The sequence below is a fragment of the Notamacropus eugenii genome, chromosome 6 (genome assembly GCF_028372415.1).
Source record: "Notamacropus eugenii isolate mMacEug1 chromosome 6, mMacEug1.pri_v2, whole genome shotgun sequence".
Taxonomy (NCBI): Eukaryota; Metazoa; Chordata; class Mammalia; order Diprotodontia; family Macropodidae; genus Notamacropus; species Notamacropus eugenii.
The window spans coordinates 50,841,814-50,860,051 of record NC_092877.1 but is presented as its reverse complement, the minus strand read 5'-3'; the positions used below and the strand labels follow the sequence as shown (position 1 = coordinate 50,860,051).

Below are 18,238 nucleotides of genomic sequence, written 5' to 3'. Positions count from 1 at the left end.
GTACACAAGTAAGAGTTTAATCTGTGTTTTAGAGATGAAAATTAGAGAAGTTTAGAGTTGGAAGAGATCATCTGTTCCCCTTACTTTAAAGAAAAGGAAACAAGCCCAGGAGCAAATGCCATATATTTTAGAAAGATTTCTTTCAGAAGAGTAAAAAAAAATAATAAATGATACCTTTAAAAGGGTAAAGCTTCATTTTATTTAGAAATTGCACTTGTATTTAATAGTTGTTTTACTATTAATACCTTACAAATGAAGTGTTATTTTACATATTACTAAAATCTATGTTTGTTGATCTCAGATTAGCAAAAATTGTACCTGTGCTGACGTTTCTGCTTCTAAAACAACATTTGACTAAGAGAACTCATTATTACTTGTATTAGTCTATCAACATTATATTTGTTGATCTGACCAAAGTAAAATATTGTTTTTATACACACTCCTCTGCTGCCAAGACTTGATTTTTGAAACGTATTTGATGATTTTCTCCAGTATTTTCTCATAAATTCAGAATGCACAGTCTTCAAGTTGAATTCTGAGTATCCATCATTTCTTGTCATCCTGGATTTCAATCCCAGTTAACTGAAATGCATCTGCGAAATCATAAAAGAGACAGAGGTCTTTTAATTTGTAAAGAGTCTTATAAATTGAGAGGGCTCTGTCTTCAACCCTGTGTGATGATATTGGGAGAATTAAATTGAACTCCTTTTGGTCCCAGGGGGTAGAAGTTAAGGGACAATGGGTAGAAATTACAGGGTGGAAAATTTCAGCTGAGTAGATGAAAGGACTTTGTCCCCAAGTAGAATGGGTGGCTTCAGGAAGATAATGATGCCAGCTGTTGGAATGTGGTAGAGAGGGTGCTCTGTTATTTCCCGCCAGAACTAAGGTTGTCTGAAAAATAGCTGTTTGGTGAGTAGTGGGCACCAGAGGACTCAGTTAACATTTCTGTCTGCTTTGTCAGAGCGTTTTCTCAAATGTGGTATGAAGCCAAGTGGAGAGGGCTTTGAAATTTCTTGTTTCTGAACTCATTTTTGAAATACTTGGCAGTTGTCAGGGTTTTGAATTCCTGTGATTAAGTTTCATTTTGCTGGACCTTTGGTTCCATGCAAAAGCACAAAGTAAGTGCTTCAGTTAGCTGTATTGCTGTCTGAAGGCTCAAACTCCATTTATTGTATGTAATTTTAGCTTCAATAGTTAAGACTGTAAGGATTCCCATAAAAAAATTGTTTCTAGACTGTTCTTAATACAAAAAAATATTTCTTGTATTTTACATGATCAGCCTTGCTTCTCAAGCCTCTCTCTCACATTCAAGATCTTGTTCATAAACTCAGAATAAGCAGTCATGTGAAATTCTGATATCCAGCACACTTACATACATTGATACATTGGTAGATTTATTTTAGAAATGTTTTCCTGGAGTTTTGATGACAGTTAATTTAACTTATAATTTGTTTAAAAAAAAAAAGACCTTTTAAAGATAGATGCTTTATAAATTCAGAGGGTTCGAACTTCTAACAGCTATTCTCTTCAAACATTTGAAGGGGTAGTTTTATGGAAGAATTATTTGACTGTTATTTCAGTCCCAGAGAACAGCAGTAGGAGTAATGGGAGGAAGTTACAAAGAGATGCATTTTGGGTCCAGTTGGAGAAATAACATTTAGTTCAGTTAAAAATGGAATAGGTTGGGGGTGAGATGCAGTAAAGGTGGTTCCCATTCAGGTCCTGGTTGAATGAAATGCCTTGAGACCTTTCTAACTTGGCAGAAATTTTGACCAGTCTGGGAAACCCATGACAAGACCCCAGTGCAGGACCTGGGCTCTGTTCCCATGGGGATTCAGATCTTGACTTCAGAGTCAAGGGGGAGATAGGGTTCCTGGCTGTGCCCTGATGCTTGTTGCCGATTTGTATGTGACCCAGTGGAGAGTGTCTTTGTCTCCCGTTTGGTTTGCAGATACGAGAGACTGGAGAGAGACCCACCAATGAAGAAATCTTGCGCTTCTCCAAACTGTTTGAAGACGAGCTGACTCTGGACAACCTGACCAGGCCACAGCTGGTGGCCCTGTGCAGACTGCTGGAGCTGCAGTCCATAGGGACAAACAACTTTTTGCGCTTTCAGTTGATCATGAGACTGCGGTCAATGAAAGCAGATGATAAGGTAGGTGGGCAGGAGAGCTGAGTGAGCCAATAGAAAACTGACTGGCAGGGGTACTGTCTGAAATTTTCTTTCTTTCTTTTTTTTTTTTTTAAATTAATTAATTTATTTAACTTTTAACATTCATTTTAACAAAATTTTGGGTTCCAAATTTTCTCCCCTTTTGTCCCCTCCCCCCCCAAACACCAAGCATTCTAATTGCCCCTATGACCAATCTGCTCTCTCTTCTATCATCCCTCTCTGCCCTTGTCTCCATCTTCTCTTTTGTCCTGTAGGGCCAGATAACTTTCTGTACCCCTTTACCTGTATTTCTTATTTCCTAGTGGCAAGAACATTACTCGACAGTTGATCCTAACACTTTGAGTTCCAACTTCTTTACCTCCCTCCCTCCCCACCCCTTCCCTTTGGAAGGCAAGCAATTCAATATAGGCCAAATCTGTGTAGTTTTGCAAATGACTTCCATAATAGTTGTGTTGTATAAGACTAACTATATTTCCCTCCATCCTATCCTGTCCCCCATTACTTCTATTCTCTTTTGCTCCTGTCCCTCCCCATGAGTGTCGACCTCAATTTGCTCCCTCCTCCCCATGTCCCCCCATCCATCATCCCCCCCACCCTGCTTATCCCCTTATCCCCCACTTTCCTGTATTGTAAGATAGGTTTTCATACCAAAATGAGTGTGCATTTTATTCCTTGCTTTAGTGGAATGTGATGAGAGTAAGCTTCATGTTTTTCTCTCACCTCCCCTCTTTATCCCTCCACTAATAAGTCTTTTGCTTGCCTCTTTTATGAGAGATAATTGCCCCATTCAATTTCTCCCTTTCTCCTCCCAATATATTTCTCTCTCACTGCTTGATTTCATTTTTTTAAGATATGATCCCATCCTCATCAGTTCCCTCTGTGCACTCTGTCTCTATGTGTGTGTGCGTGTGTGCATGTGTGTGTAATCCCACCCAGTACCCAGATACTGAAAAGTTTCAAGAGTTACAAATATTGTCTTTCCACGTAGGAATGTAAACAGTTCAACTTTAGTAAGTCCCTTATGACTTCTCTTTGCTGTTCACCTTTTCCTGGTTCTCTTCATTCTTGTGTTTGAAAGTCAGATTTTCTTTTCAGCTCTGGTCTTTTCATCAAGAATGCTTGAAAATCCTCTATTTCATTGAAAGACCAATTTTTCCCCTGAAGTATTATACTCAGTTTTGCTGGGTAGGTGATTCTTGGTTTTAGTCCTAGTTCCTTTGACTTCTGGAATATCCTATTCCATGCCCTTCAATCCCTTAATGTAGAGGGTGCTAGATCTTGTGTTATCCTGATTGTATTTCCACAATACTTGAATTGTTTCTTTCTAGCTGCTTGCAATATTTTCTCCTTGACCTGGGAACTCTGGAATTTGGTCACAATGTTCCTAAGAGTTTCTCTTTTTGGATCTCTTTCAGGCGGTGTTCTGTAGATTCCTTGAATATTTATTTTGCCCTCTGGTTCTAGAATCTCAGGGCAGTTTTCCTTGATAATTTCATGAAAGATGATGTCTAGGCTCTTTTTTTGATCATGGCTTTCAGGTAGGCCCATAATTTTTAAATTGTCTCTCCTGGATCTATTCTCCAGGTCAGTTGTTTTTCCAATGAGATATTTCACATTATCTTCCATTTTTCCATTCTTTTGGTTTTGTTTTGTGATTTCTTGGTTTCTCATAAAGTCCTTAGCCTCCATCTGTTCCATTCTAATTTTGAAAGAAGTATTTTCTTCAGTGAGCTTTTGAATCTCCTTTTCCATTTGGCTAATTCTGCTTTTGAAAGCATTCTTCTCCTCATTGGCTTTTTGAACCTCTTTTGCCAATTGAGTTAGCCTATTTTTCAAGGTGTTATTTTCTTCAGCATTTTTTTGGGTCTCCTTTAGCAGGGTGCTGACCTGCTCTTCATGCTTTGACTGCATCTCTCTCATTTCTCTTCCCAGTTTTTCCTCCACCTCTCTAACTTGATTTTCAAAATCCTTTTGGAGCTCTTCCATGGCCTGAGCCCATTGAGTGGCTGGGATATAGAAGCCTTGACTTCTGTGTCTTTGCCTGATGGTAAGCATTGTTCTTCCTCATCAGAAAGGAAGGGAGGAAATGCCTGTTCACCAAGAAAGTAACCTTCTATAGTCCTATTTCTTTTCCCTTTTCTGGGCATTTTCCCAGCCAGTGACTTGACCTCTGAATATTCTCCGCACACCCACTTTGCCTCCTGATCCTCCCAGCCAGCGTTTGGGGTCTGAGATTCACATGCTGCTTCCAGCCTCAGGGCTTTTGGCTGGGGCAGGGCTGCTATTCAGTGTGAGATTAAGTTCAGGTGCTCAGGTCAGGGCAGGGCCGCCTCACAGGCTCCGTTCCCTCAGGGGATTTATGCACAGACCTTCAACAATGGATCCAGGCTCCTGCCTGCTTTGGGAGCCCCTGTCTGCTCCCACCTCCGCTTCTGCCTCCCGAGGGAGCCTGAGTTATGGGGGCACCCCATTCCCCTCTCGACCTGCCAAAGAGACCCTCTCACCGACCCCCGTCACCTGTGGGTGGAGGGACCCGCGCGGCTGCTGGAGACTCCGTCCCTGAAGCCTGCTCGGATCTGCTCCTCTCGGTGCTGCGGCTGCGGCAGGGCTGTACTTGGCTCCCAGTCCCCTGTCTGAAATTTTCAAGGGACTTTCGGTTTGTAGAGTTTTTGCTTAGAATTCTAGCTGTTTGTTGATTTATGAAAGGGGAGGGAAGGAGTTCTTGGGGTATGAATTTTCTTCCTTTTCAAGGAAGAAAGTTTAACTGAAACATACAGGATGTTCCTAAAGTCTTCATGCTTTAATAACTTCATGAGAAGAACCAGGGAAACATTGTACACAGCATCAGCAACATTGTATGAGGATCAGCTTTGATAGGCCCCGCTCTTCTCCACAGTGCAATAATTTAAGACAATTCCAAAGTACTCATGATGGGAAATGTGGAAATATGTTTACATGTTGTCTTGGGGAGAGGGGAAGGGAGGGAGGAAGAAAAAATTTGCAACTCAAAGTCTTATAAAAGTGAATGTTGAAAACTAAAAATAAATTTTAAAATGAAGAAAGAGCTTTAATAACCTCAGAAGTAATAAGTAATACAGCATTACACAAAAATCCTTTTGAAATGTAATCATTCAAATTTATTTTACATTTATTAATTTTATAAATTCCGAATAACGAATTTTTAATTTTAACAAGACAACATAGTTTATCATTAAATGTTTTGTGTGTGAGTTTCTGGATGATACTTTCTCAGACCAGTACATTGTTGTTCATCTTAGTCACCTGAGATATTTCCATGGGGTTACATCAGAAATGACATATATGCATCAAAACTATGTTCTTTGGATTATATTAAGGTTAGATTTACAAATGCAATTATTTTATTTACTAAGCAGCAGCTGCTTAAGATTTATTTTTTTTACAAAGTTTGAAAATTGAATAGAGTGATGGTATAGCACAAGATGATGGTGATTTTGAATTTTAGTAAGACTTGTCAGTATTAACATTTTTAATAATAAGCCTTTCAAATATTTTTTGTAAGTTTGTAGGATTTATACTTCTGAAGTTATTTAAGCTTAAGATCACACTAAGACTTTTATGACAACCTATATTTTGGTTCTGGGATCTACCAAGAGTACTTTTTCTCAAATTTTTCATGTCTGAACGTGTGGATTAAAATGAACACATTTAGAAATGAGAATGAGCTTTGATTAAGCTGCTCCTCAGTCATTCAGATTATTATAAAAGTCTTAGGACTGAAATAGCCAGTCACTTGCAGCTCAGAAGCAGAAGCCACCGATTGGCATAACCTTTTGCAGAGATGCCATGGCATCTGTTTATTCTGTATGCCAAGCCCTGGCTGACCCAAATACTGATCACTTTCTGTCCTGTCTGCCTCAGTATAGGCTTCAGTTTTCTTGAGTGGAGGTAGAATATCTTGAGTTTTTTAAATCTTAAAATCTTTGTTTTGGAAGTAGGGTACCCAGAGGGGAGTCATGAGGAAGGTATTTTAAAATGACTGATTAGGAAAATTGTCAGTTTCTCCTATTGTTTCCATTTTAATATTTCTCTATAGCAGAGATTCTTTTCTTTTTCTTTTCTTTTTTAAAAAAAGTTTAAATTAATTTATTTTCAGTTTTCAACAATCACTTCCATAAATTTTAAATTTTCTCCCCCTCCCTCCCCAAAATGGCATGCAATCTTATATGGATTCTACATATACTCTTATATTAAACTTATTTTCACATTAGTCATGTTGCATAGAAGAATTAAAACGAATGGGAGAAATCATGAGAAAAACTGAAACAAAACATGACAAAAGATAAAATTGTTTGCTTCATTCTGCATTTTGGCTCTATAGTTCTTTCTCTAGATGAGGATGGCATTTTGCATCAAGAGACCTTTGGAAATGTCCTTGCATTGCTGTGAAGGACTAAGTCTATCAGAAACAGTCCTTTCACACTGTGATATTTACTGTGTATAATATTCTGGTTCTCCTCATTTCACTCAGCATCAGTTCATGTAAATCTTTTCTCCTGTTCCTCATTTCTTATAGCACAATAGTATTCCAGTACATTCATATACCACAATTTGTTCAGCCATTCCCCAATTGATGGGCATCCCCTCAATTTCCAGTTCTTGGCCTCCACAGTATATGGCAGAGATTCTTAATCTGTGGCCATTGAATTTGTTTTTTTAACATCTTAATACCTGTAATTCAGTAAAAGGGGTTTCCTTTGTAATCTTCTGTATCTCATTTTGTTTCTTTTCCACCATTACTCTGAGAAGGAGTAGTTTTTGAGCCTGGGCTCTGATCTTGGCTTTTGTCCTGTGATTTGGGCAAGTCTTTTCGCCTCTCATAGCCTTCTGTTCATTTCCAGTTGATATTTAAGGACCTTTCTACCCAAGATCTTGTGACTCTTGCTTAAATTGCTGGAGCCCAGTTTATTGAACACCCTGTATGTATCATGTAAACTTTCTTCCTTGACCTTCAGAAAAGGAACATCCCTAGAACTCCCTCCCGTTTTGTAAATTAGTAAGGTTAGGGTGTTAGAGAAGTGCTAGAATTCTAAGTAAAAATATTCCTACCAAAAAAGGTTCTCATTTCCAAGTAGTGCAGTTTTCACAGGATTGGAAGACTTGTTCTACTAGATTGTTCAAGCTTCCCGCCATTGTGGCTGTTCAACTTACAGCACAAAAACTGTGAAGGACTAGAATGTGAGGCTGAGGGTCAGGAAGTCACATTCAGATCCTGTTTCTAGAGGTTGTGCCCATTGTGACTGGCTGTGGGCAAAGCATCCAAGCTCCCTTAGTGTCCAGGTCCTCATTTGTAAAACGAGGATAATGATACTTTTACTTCCCACCTTACAGAGCTTTTTTCGCAATCAGTTGAGACAGTAGGAAGTGCTTTTGCACAGTGAAATGCACTATGTAAATGTCCATTATCACAGTTGTTGACTTCATAGTTGTGTAACTATGGGAACTTGGTCTGGATCTGAGATGTCAAACGATGTCATTAGGAAGTACTTAAAAAATAAATACAAATACAGTGAAGCATGCTTTTCCCAAGGTCCCATGGGGCCCATAGAGTTGTCATGTGTTGTTTAGTGATTCCAGTTTCTATTTGTGTTTGACATTGTTGGTCTACATTGTTTTTGCAGTTTTACTCACAGTTTTTGTTTATTTGCTATTTTGAAAGGAAGCTCCTTCCCCTGCTGTCTTCTTCCATGCCTGTCATGTCATAGAGGCAAGCCAGGGTGCTTCCAGGGCAATGCAAGCTCTAGCTGGTGCTACCATGGTTAAAAGGCTTTGAGGATGGACTCTGCCCACATGCTTGTGGGTGCACCCACACATGACTTTCTGGCTGTAAAATTAGTCTAGAAGTTAAATTTTCCATGGATATTTTATTTAAATCTTTTTTTCTAAACATTAGACAATAATATTTTGACATGATAGCAGCCCCTAGTGGCTATTATCTAAATAAAAGTAAATAAGAAAGTTTGGACTTTTGGCCACTGATGAATGCTTTTTTGCCCTTGGTGCTTTATTCAAATAGACTTTATACAAAATATAACATTATATGTACATCCTGCCCCATGGGCTGCTAATAAAGCTAATATTTGCTTACATTTAATTCATATAATGCTTTACAATGTGTTCTTCTTATAACAACTCTGTGATAATACATGATTTGAGGAAGAAAGTAAGCCTTCTGAGAAGCGATTTGCCTGTAGTCAGTCTACTAGTAAGTAAATTTGGAATATGAACTATGCTCTTTCAGTATTTTCTACCACACTGAGAAGCCCAACTAAGCTAATAGGAGGCAAGAAACAAGTCCAGAAATGGCAACATAGAGTCAGAGAGCTTTAGGACTCTTGGCAGTTCAGTCTGGTAGACAGCTTTCAAAAATCATTTAGCCTTTCTTAATTGCCTTGGCCCCTGACACAATTCTTCATACTCCATCTTGCTTCTGTTTTCTCTATTTTATTTTACTAGGTTAAGAGACCACAAGAATCTACCAGTAGGAAAAGTCACTGCTTTCTTGTAAACAGGTTCCTTTGAAAATTAGTCAAAAGAGAGATGAAAGGAAATGAAAAGTAGAGTATTTTGGCCAACTCCTAGAATTTTAAGCTTTTCGTTTCAGGCCTGTGCATTGATATCATGCACATTTTTCAAGGTCTTTACTCATTCCTCAAGTTCATGTATGTCTTTGGCTTCTGTAGAGGAGTAGTTCACTCTCCTTGTCCTCTTACTTTTCTGTTAATTCCTCTTTACCAGCCAGATTCCCTTATTCCTTGTGTCTCCTATATGTCATACATTTTCCCTTCACCTTTTTCAACAATCAGACCTGGGCCTTGTCTTCTCTGTATTTTTTCCTTTACGTATGTTGTACTCTTATTTTCCCTATTCCCCACCTCTCCTGGAGGTTCTTGATGCTTTTAATCAAGCATGTAAAAAATTGTGACTCCAAAATTTTGGGGCATGTTTTAACCTGGAGACATGTTTTGCTGCTGTTTCTTAAAAAGATTAGATAAATCTTGATTGGAGAGAAATAGTTTACAAGTTAGAGCTTATTAACCAGTGGTGTTAATCGTAGATGACTTCATCAAACCTTCAGTGATTAAAAAAAAACAACTCATTTTGGAGATGATTTCATTTCATTTTATTTTGCAGCTTATTGCTGAGGAAGGAGTAGATACTCTGAATGTCAAGGAATTACAAGCTGCTTGTCGGGCACGAGGTATGAGGGCTTTGGGAGTCACGGAAGAACGTCTCAGGGAACAACTTAAACAGGTAAATAAGCAACACTAGTTTATAGTTTGAATAAATGAGGAATTGCTACATTTTATGCAAATTAAATTGTGGAGGTACTAGATGATATATGGGCTGTTCTTGAGAGTCACAAAGTGACTGAAAAACTAACAGTTGCATTTTGACTTGATAACTAATCCTAGCCTTGTGACTTTTTGCCAACCTGTCGGTCATGCCTGGTGCCGAATAGATTGGGATAATTACTATTTTGAGATGCTCCTTTCAAATGGCTGTTCAGATGCACATTCGTTGTCTGTTTTAGCATTTCTCAAACTAATTTCAGAACTTCAGAAAAGTATTTTTGTCATATATTTTATATTAAAAAAATTTTTTTAAAATGTTGCTAGTATTTACTTTTACCCATGAATTTGTCATCATGTGACTTACTCAAGGTTTCTTGGAATACAGTTTCCGAAATTCTGGCCTATTTTTTAGTGCAGAAGAAACATAAATGAACCAAATCAGTAGATAATTTTTGAACTTCGAAGCCTTACTATCTGACAGCATTGCTAATAAGTAAAATGAAATTGGTTTCACCTCAGACCTTCTAGATGAGTACTAATAAGCAGAAGCAGAGTATCTTTATATTCCACAGATACTGTAATTAGCTACTAAGTAAACAAGAATTGATCTTACTTTTCTTGGAAAGGAGTGAGGTAATCTTTTGACTTAGGATAGGAATTTTATCCCTGTTCTATAGGTGCAGAGAGAGCTATTGGGACATTTTTCTGTGGGCTCACTTGAAGGTAGCGGTGTGTGTGACTTTCTTAACATTTTAGTCCTTCCTTGAGTGATTCTGTGCTCTGAGTCCTGTGATGAGGACACATGTTCTGCCAGGTCAGCCTACCTTCCTTCTTCCCTTAGCTCCTGGGTTGATCTGGTTTGTGTCATGCCCTGAACTCCTCCCTTGGCTCTCTGCCTCATGTGCAGAAGGCTTGTAATGTGCCATGGATAGTTTTCTCTGCATGACTAATTTTTCCACTCATCTGCTTATAATTTCCTATGCCATTTCTTGCATGCAAGTCATTGTTCATAAATATGGTGTAGGCAGCCTTCTTCCACCACATGTCTCTCCATTGCCTTTTTGCATGACCTGTAATTTATATTCTTTGGAGATTATAGTATTTCATTATTTGTAGCCATGCAGCATTACCAACAGAATAGTGATAGATTTTTGTGTCAGGCTTAGAATCATTTAAAGTTTAGCACATTTCCAAATTTAGCCTAGTCTGCTACTTCTGTTCCAGGCAAAATTCAGTTTTCCCTTTACCCTCTCAAGTTTGAGGACTTTGCCTGATCCTTTACTGAAAAATAGTGGCTATTTGCCATGACCTCCCTCTTTTCTTTATCTCTTCACCTCAGGATCCCTTGATGTTCTCCTTAATTCTGTCTTCCTTTATCCCAGTCTTTGCTAATGAGGTATCCCCTTCTCCTTGCTTAGGCTAACCAGTCTACGTGTGTAGTTCATTTCTAATCTTCTCTAGCAGATTGATTGCCCTCTCAGTCACTACCTTCCCTTCTCCCCTACCCAGTAATCTTTCCATCTTTCTTTGTCCGTTCCTGCCCTGCTGTTTTCAAACATGTCCAGATCTCCTTCATTCTTAAAAAAATTTTCATTAGATCCTTCTATCTCCTCAAGCTGTCATCTCTGAGTTCCTGAAAAGCACTTCCTCTTTGCTTTCAAAATCCTGATATCTGCAGCATGGCTTTCCTTTATTTATATGTGATTTGGTATTGCCATGTTTCCTGACTTCATCTTTCACAACTTAATGTACCATTGGTAGTATTAAGAATCTGTTCGTATGTACACATATGTATTTGTGTTATCTCATCAGTATAGGGAGTTCTCTTATGAGAAAACACCATCTGTCAATGCAGATCTGCATCTGCTCTGTGAATTTAGTCTTAGAGAGCTGCTTAGGGCGGCAGGAGATGGTGCCTTGCCCACTCAGCATGTGTAAGAGGTAGGCTACCCACTACAGCTGAGGGCTTTTACTGTCACAGCCTTCCTTTTCTGTCTCCTACTACTGAATTCAGGGCTTCAGAGAAATGTATAGTAGTCTCTTCAAAAAATTTGGGGATCTTCCTTTTTCATGGGTCTGTGGTATAATAAGGAAGGTGGTATAATACTTCTCCAGTCCTCTATAGTGGTGAGATCTCAGCTAGAATATCATGTCCATTTTTGGATTCCATGTTTAAGAAAAAACATTGGTACCTACAATTTGTCTAGCATAGAGTGATCAGAATAACAGAAGAGGAGTGAACTCGAAACTATGTCATGAAAGTTTTTATGGAAGGAACTTGGTTCCGCTTAATCTGCGAAAAGAAGTTATAGGAAGACACTTCAAATATTTTATGTATTTAGAAATGGAAGGACCTTAGAGATCATTTAGTCTAACCGCCTCATTTTACTGATGAGGAAACGTGACCCAGAGAGGCTTAAGTGATTTGCCTTCTGTAGCTAGTAATTAATGGATTTGAATCCAGGTTCTTTGATTCCAAAATTCAGCACTCTGTCCAGTACACCATCCTGCATCTTCAAAGAAGTATCTGAAAGATCTGTAAAAAAAAATAAAAAGAAATACCTGTGAGTGTTATTTTCTCTGATCCTGAATCTCATAGAACCTTACAAGACTTTCTTTGTGTATTATGCTTAAGAATAATTTCAAAGACAAAATGAAACATATTTCATAAAATCTGTGATCTCTTTTGAATTATAGTGGTTAGATCTACATTTGAACCAGGAAATCCCTACTTCATTACTTCTCCTGTCCAGAGCTATGTATCTGCCTGATACCCTGTCACCAGCTGATCAGCTCAAAACAACCTTACAGACCCTTCCAGAGAGCGCAGTAAGTATGATGTAGCTAATGCAGTTTTTCTTTTAGTACAGGAAATACATTTTAATCTTAATCTTTTTCTGAATCTAAATATACATTTCTATAAATCATTACAACATTATGATGACATCTTTTAGATAGCCATCCCAATACAATAATGACTTGTTCCTTACAGCACCCTGTCGTTGTCAGCAGCAGGAGGCATTTATTACGCTTTGATTCTGGGAAGGCTACTAGGCCAAAGGAAGCAGGAAGGTCTAAACCAAGCCCTGTTCTGGAGGCTTGCTATCTAGTTGATAAGATAATCCTACTAGAGAGAAATGTTTAATCACATTGCAAGATAGAATATGTGAAATGGGTGGTACCAGTAGCAAAGAGCTCTCTGAGGACTGTGATCAAAGAAGGACCATCTAAGAAAGGGGGTGCCTAGGCTAAGCTTTGGACAGGACTTTGATAAAGGAAAATATTGGAAGAGTCAGTTTTCATGATGATAATATTCCTGTATCATTTCAGAATTTACAAAATGCTCTCATATAGCCCTGTAAAGAAGGTGAGCACAGCTATTGTTATCCCCATTTTACAGATGAGGAAACTGAGATACAGAAGTGTTATAATTTGCCCCTGGCACTTTTGGTGCGTGTTGGGGAGCCCAGACTTGAATTTGGGTCTTCAGTCTCCAAGACTGTTTGGTACTTTTCCCATTATACCAGATTGGGTGAACAGATTTTAGAATGTTAGAAATGAAGATGGCAAAAGATATCTACCACTATAGAGGGGAGGAAAATGACCTAATATTAAGCTTTTATGACCTCTATTTTGAAGACCTTCCTATGGCCACAAGAACAGGAAAAAAATGGGACCCCTCTCTCAGAGTAAAACATTGATAAAATATAAATACCCATTCATTTACTGACCAGTTAAATTACTTCTTTTTAACTGAATTAGCTCTCAGGTTGGTAGACCCAACCCCACATATTTGGAACCACATCTTGAACAGTTAATAATGTAGGTGTAGTTATTTATATTCCACTATGGACATTGCTACTACCACGTTGCTGTGTAATCCTGGGCAAGATCTGTAGAATTTAGTCATTTATTGATGGTTAAAAAAAAAAAAAAGGATGTCATGGTTGACCTCAAAGTTTTGGTGCTGTGAATCCTGGTATGTTCTGTACTAGTTTGCTGGAGTAGACCTTTTATAGGGTTTGAGTGTCATCTCCCTGTTGGTCATTTTTGTCTGGTTTGTCCGATCCCAAGGTCATTCTTCCTGGCAGGGAATATAGAAGCCAAATCAGATTTAAGCAGCTCAGCCTTCTGTCTCTTGTCAGTTGTGATCCTGGCTACCACAAAGGTCCTGTCCCTTCTTTGTTACTGTAGGATCCCAAAATAGCTTAAAAAAATAAAAACATAACACCTCCAACTCCAGTCCCTAAAAATAACCAATTTTGTTGCCTTCAGCTTCACTTGACAGTCTCCTCTCGTTCTGAACCTTAACACTCCTATAGGACTGGGCTGTTATCTTATATTTATCCTCAGTTATCTGACCTGCTTTCTCTCTCCTGTGTATTTCTTTCTAGACTTCAGGGTAGTTGGTTGTGTGTATCTTTTTGGTCCTTTTTTACAAATCTCATTTTTTCCTCTTTGTTGGAATTGTTTCCCTTTATGTCTTCAAAATTTTGTTTTTTGAGTTCCATTCCTCTTGGGCTGACTTCTTTTGTAGAATTTTATTTCATCAGATTTTATCTTCTGAACTTTTGAAAAATCTTTCCCCCAAATCTTTGGTGCTTTTTATATTATATACTCAAGAGTTCCTCTTTTCTATCACAAATCCTGGGAGGAATTAGGTTCCCCTGCTCCCTCCCTCTGTCATGGATCCTAACATTTTGACTCCTTTAATCTCCTTGTTAATGAGAATCAGATACACAATAGAATTTTTCCTTATTGGTTCTTCTAAAAATTGAGCATCATTGCCAGACACTCATCTGCCCTTCTGCAGTCCATATGTACAGAAAGGCCAGAAATAATATCAAATGCTCTTTGATATCGCCTTGCAAATTTTTGACTCTTTAGAATTCACATTTCTACACTTTGACATTTTCTTTGCATAGTTGCAGGAAGGAAGAAAATGTAGGGATGTTTAAAAATTGGCATGTGGTGTTGGGGGTGGGGATTGGTTTCTCACTTAAAAATGGTTTCCCCAACTGTACTGGTTACAAATATTCTTTTTAGACTACTCAGAAGTGTAGGACATAGATTATATGTACTTGTAGGACATAGATTATAGTATTTTTTCTTTTCAGGCCAAAGAAGCCAAAGTCAAAGCTGCTGAAGTTGAAGGTGAGAAAGTAGACAATAAAGCTAAGCTGGAAGCCACTCTGATGGAAGAAGCAGCCATTAGACAAGAAAATAAAGAGAAGGAGGAGCAGGAAAGGTTGATTGAAGCTGCTGAGAAGGCCCGAGAAGTTCTGCAGGAAGAAACAGCTGGAAAGGTGGTTTTTGTATTTGAAAATATAGTGTGGTGGCATGCTTCCTTGGGTTTTTAGATCCTTAACTTGTGTTTGTTTACTTAATCTTGTGATTCTTTGTTCAAATGATGATGCTTTCATATATATTTGGAAAATATGAATGGAAATGTTGGCATTTGGGGGCAAATGCCAAACAAAACAAATTTTCAACTATTTTCCTTTCTGACCCCTCAAATCTCCCCCCAAAATTTATTCTCAAAGGCATTTCATTTGTACTTTATCTTAATTTTTGTCCCTCATTATGACCATCAGATTCCCTGGCCACTTGCTTTTCTTCTTCTTCATCATCTTCTCTGTGGCTTCATTTGTCTCCATATGTAGCCATGACTCCACAAATATTAATGATTCACTGGTCCCACCACTGGTCCCATCATTCCCACCCCCCTCATCCTGGAATAGTTTTTAATCATCTGCTGCTGAGAATTACTGGAGAAAGTCAGGAAATAGAAATGTCATTTGCTACTATAAATTGACAATGCATGACTTTACCTTGGCTCCAGTGACAAGTAATGTCATAGTCCTTTTGCTGCTTTCATTGCCCTTAGCAGCCATTGTAAACTTTTTTCTCATTCTTGAATCTAGTGTCATCCCACCTCTCACACAGCCACTAACCTAGCCCAGATTTCTGTAAAGAGCTAAATATTTCAAGCTTTGTGGACCAAGATGCAAAATCAAGGATAATATGTAGGTATTTGTATAACAAGAAAGAAAACAAATTTCCATAAATTTTTTATTGATGAAATTAAAAATATAATAATACAAAATTGAGTGTGTGTGTGTATAAAATACAAGTCTACTAGTGAGAAGAATATAATTCTTTTTTTGGGGGGATAATATTTTATTTGATTGAGATTCAAATTTAGTTTTCCCCATCATCAAAATTGATTGCAAATGTTTATCTGTTAATACTGATTTTTAATGAGATTTTTCATGTTTCATCTTTGGAAATCTCTTTTCACAGAGATACTGCCAAATACTGATAGTCCATGAACATGATTTTAATTGAACACATTCATTGTTTAGAAGGTGCTTAGAGAATTCTTTTCAATTCTTCTTTGGATGTTTGCTTTTTAGCATGTTATTACATTACAGATTAATCATTTTCATTTGAAGATTAGGTGTAAAGTTCTCAGTTGCACGGTTAAATGGACTTTGAAATATGGAAATTACTTTTGTATTTGGACTGAGGTTCAGAAAACACTGCTGGAACTGTAGTTTGAGCTCAGAAAAGAAATCCATTGTAGATTTGTGTGGGAATAGAGCTCTCACTTATTGTTTTGCCTTTTGACAGCACAGGAAGTGTTTAAAGCAGTTTGATATTACTTGTGATTCAGTGTTAGCTGTCACTGAATTAATTTTATTGCAATATAAGTTTTACATATAACTGCTATTTTTCTGTTACTTTAGATTAAATTCATTAAGAAACAGCATTCAGTCTGCTGCAAAAGCTAATTTCCAAAGTCATTCGGTGTTTGATATTAGCAGTTGAAAGTACTTCTTTTCATTCGGAAAAATTTCATTCTCAACTCTGAGCTCAAAAAAATAAATTTTTTCTTGTTTGACATAATGATTATGCACTGATAATTGAGAAGAGTGAGATGTCACAGTGCTATGGACCTGCAAACACTGTCAAGTCATAAGTACATCACTATGATTGGGGTTTCACTGAGCTGTGGAATGATGTGTTATCTTCAATTTTAAGCTCTTTCCCTTCTTACCAAACAAACGTGCAGATTTTTCCAGTTGAGAACAATTGTCCTTTTTCCTTCCTGTCCCATGTAGCTACTATTCCATATCTTCTCCCTTTCACTGTTAAACTTGCAAAAAAAGTCTCCTCCATCTCTCACCTTCTCTGCTTCTAATGACTTCTCTCTTTTCTCTTACAATCTGACCTGTGTTCCTCTTACTCTCTTGGAGCCACCCTTGAAATGAGGACTAAATCCTCCAAAACACCAAATTTATTAGCTTGTTTTTTTGTCATATTCTCAGACTTTCTGCTGTATTTCCCATTGTGGACCACCTTGTCTTCTCCTTTCAGCTCTTGGCTCTTTACTTCTTTCTGGGAGCCTACTTCAGTCTCTTCCTCTACTTCCTAATCCCTTAATGTAGATATTTCCCCTACTCTCTATCCTTGATGTTCACTTTTTTCTCTCTCCATACTTTCTCTTGGTAATTTCTTTCATGCCCACGGTTTTCTTTCTGTTTTACACAGATGAATCCCAGGTCTAGATCTCCAACTTTCCATAAAACATCACCTGGCAATCCCCCATGGTAGTTCAAATCCAAAATTTCCAACATTGATCCCTGAATCCTTTTGACTGGATCATTTCTATTTATAGTTAAGCTTTTAATCCAGTCTCTAACGTTCAAAATTTTTATGTCTTTAGCTCTTCATTTTTCCTCAAATCCTCATATTAGATTGAGTACCATGTCTTGTTAATTACAGTGGTATTTATTTTTCTTGTATTAGTTATTTCCTCTCTTCCTGTCATTACCCTAGTCAAGCCCTAATTATCATATTAATAGACTAGTACAATAACTAGTCTTCCTGCCTAAACTGTCTCCTTACCTCCAATTCATTATTTTTCTTTTGCCATCCTAATCTCCTTGTATGTAAAGTCTACATTAAGTCTACCTCAACTACTAAGACTTCTACCTCCATCCTCTTCCATTTTCTCCAGCATAGTGCTCTGCACACAAACACCTAATTTGATGAATCCAGTGTGTGACTTGTAGCATTTCCTTCCACTGCTTTGTATTTTGTGCAGAAGTCCTAAAAGATATGATTATCTTATGCCTAGTGCCCTAGTAGAGAGAGAGAGAGAGAGAGAGTTTGAGTTTGTGTGTGTGTGTGTGTGTGTGTGTGTGTGTGTGTGTGTGTGTGTGTGTGTGTAGTTTTGGTAATTTGTAATTTTTCTGAGCACATGGAGGTTGATAAAAGTGATAATTCAGAATAGTAAGCTCTTCTAAAAATTCATTTCTGTTTAGAGTATTTTTGCCTTTAGACGTATATGCACTTATGTCTATATACAAACATATAGGTTTATGTGTACATACATGCATGTTTTTTACCTTTTGGGGACTTTACAACTTTCCAAATGAAATTAACCCTAATATGAGGACTTGATTTCGTTAGAGAAGCAAGAAACCTTTCCTCCTGCTCAGTACTTCTCTGTTCCAAGTTGAGAGAGAACTAGCTCATTTGTTAGCTGGACAGAAATCAACAGCCTAAAGCAGAGGTTGCCTGTTTTTCCTTAAGGTGTTGGTTCGTACTTTCTGTTGGATAGGGAGGTAATCAGATATAGCCTGCCTTCTTTGGCGTGGTAAATATTTTGATCTTGAAAAATGACTTTACAGAATCACAGATTTTTGGAGTTGGAAAGCGATAT

The 18,238-nt window shown here is 37.8% G+C and overlaps 1 protein-coding gene across 4 annotated transcripts in view; it reads left to right on the top strand.

The window, feature by feature from the left end:
• The window catches only part of LETM1 (leucine zipper and EF-hand containing transmembrane protein 1), an 84,652-nt gene that overhangs the window by 49,384 nt on the left and 17,030 nt on the right, over window positions 1-18,238 (top strand). For all 4 annotated transcript variants that reach the window (XM_072620010.1, XM_072620011.1, XM_072620012.1 and 1 more), the window contains 4 exons: window positions 1,952-2,155; window positions 9,347-9,466; window positions 12,205-12,336; window positions 14,625-14,813. In XM_072620010.1, coding sequence (XP_072476111.1) covers window positions 1,952-2,155; window positions 9,347-9,466; window positions 12,205-12,336; window positions 14,625-14,813 — 645 coding nt within the window. The remainder of the gene's footprint in view (window positions 1-1,951; window positions 2,156-9,346; window positions 9,467-12,204; window positions 12,337-14,624; window positions 14,814-18,238) is intronic.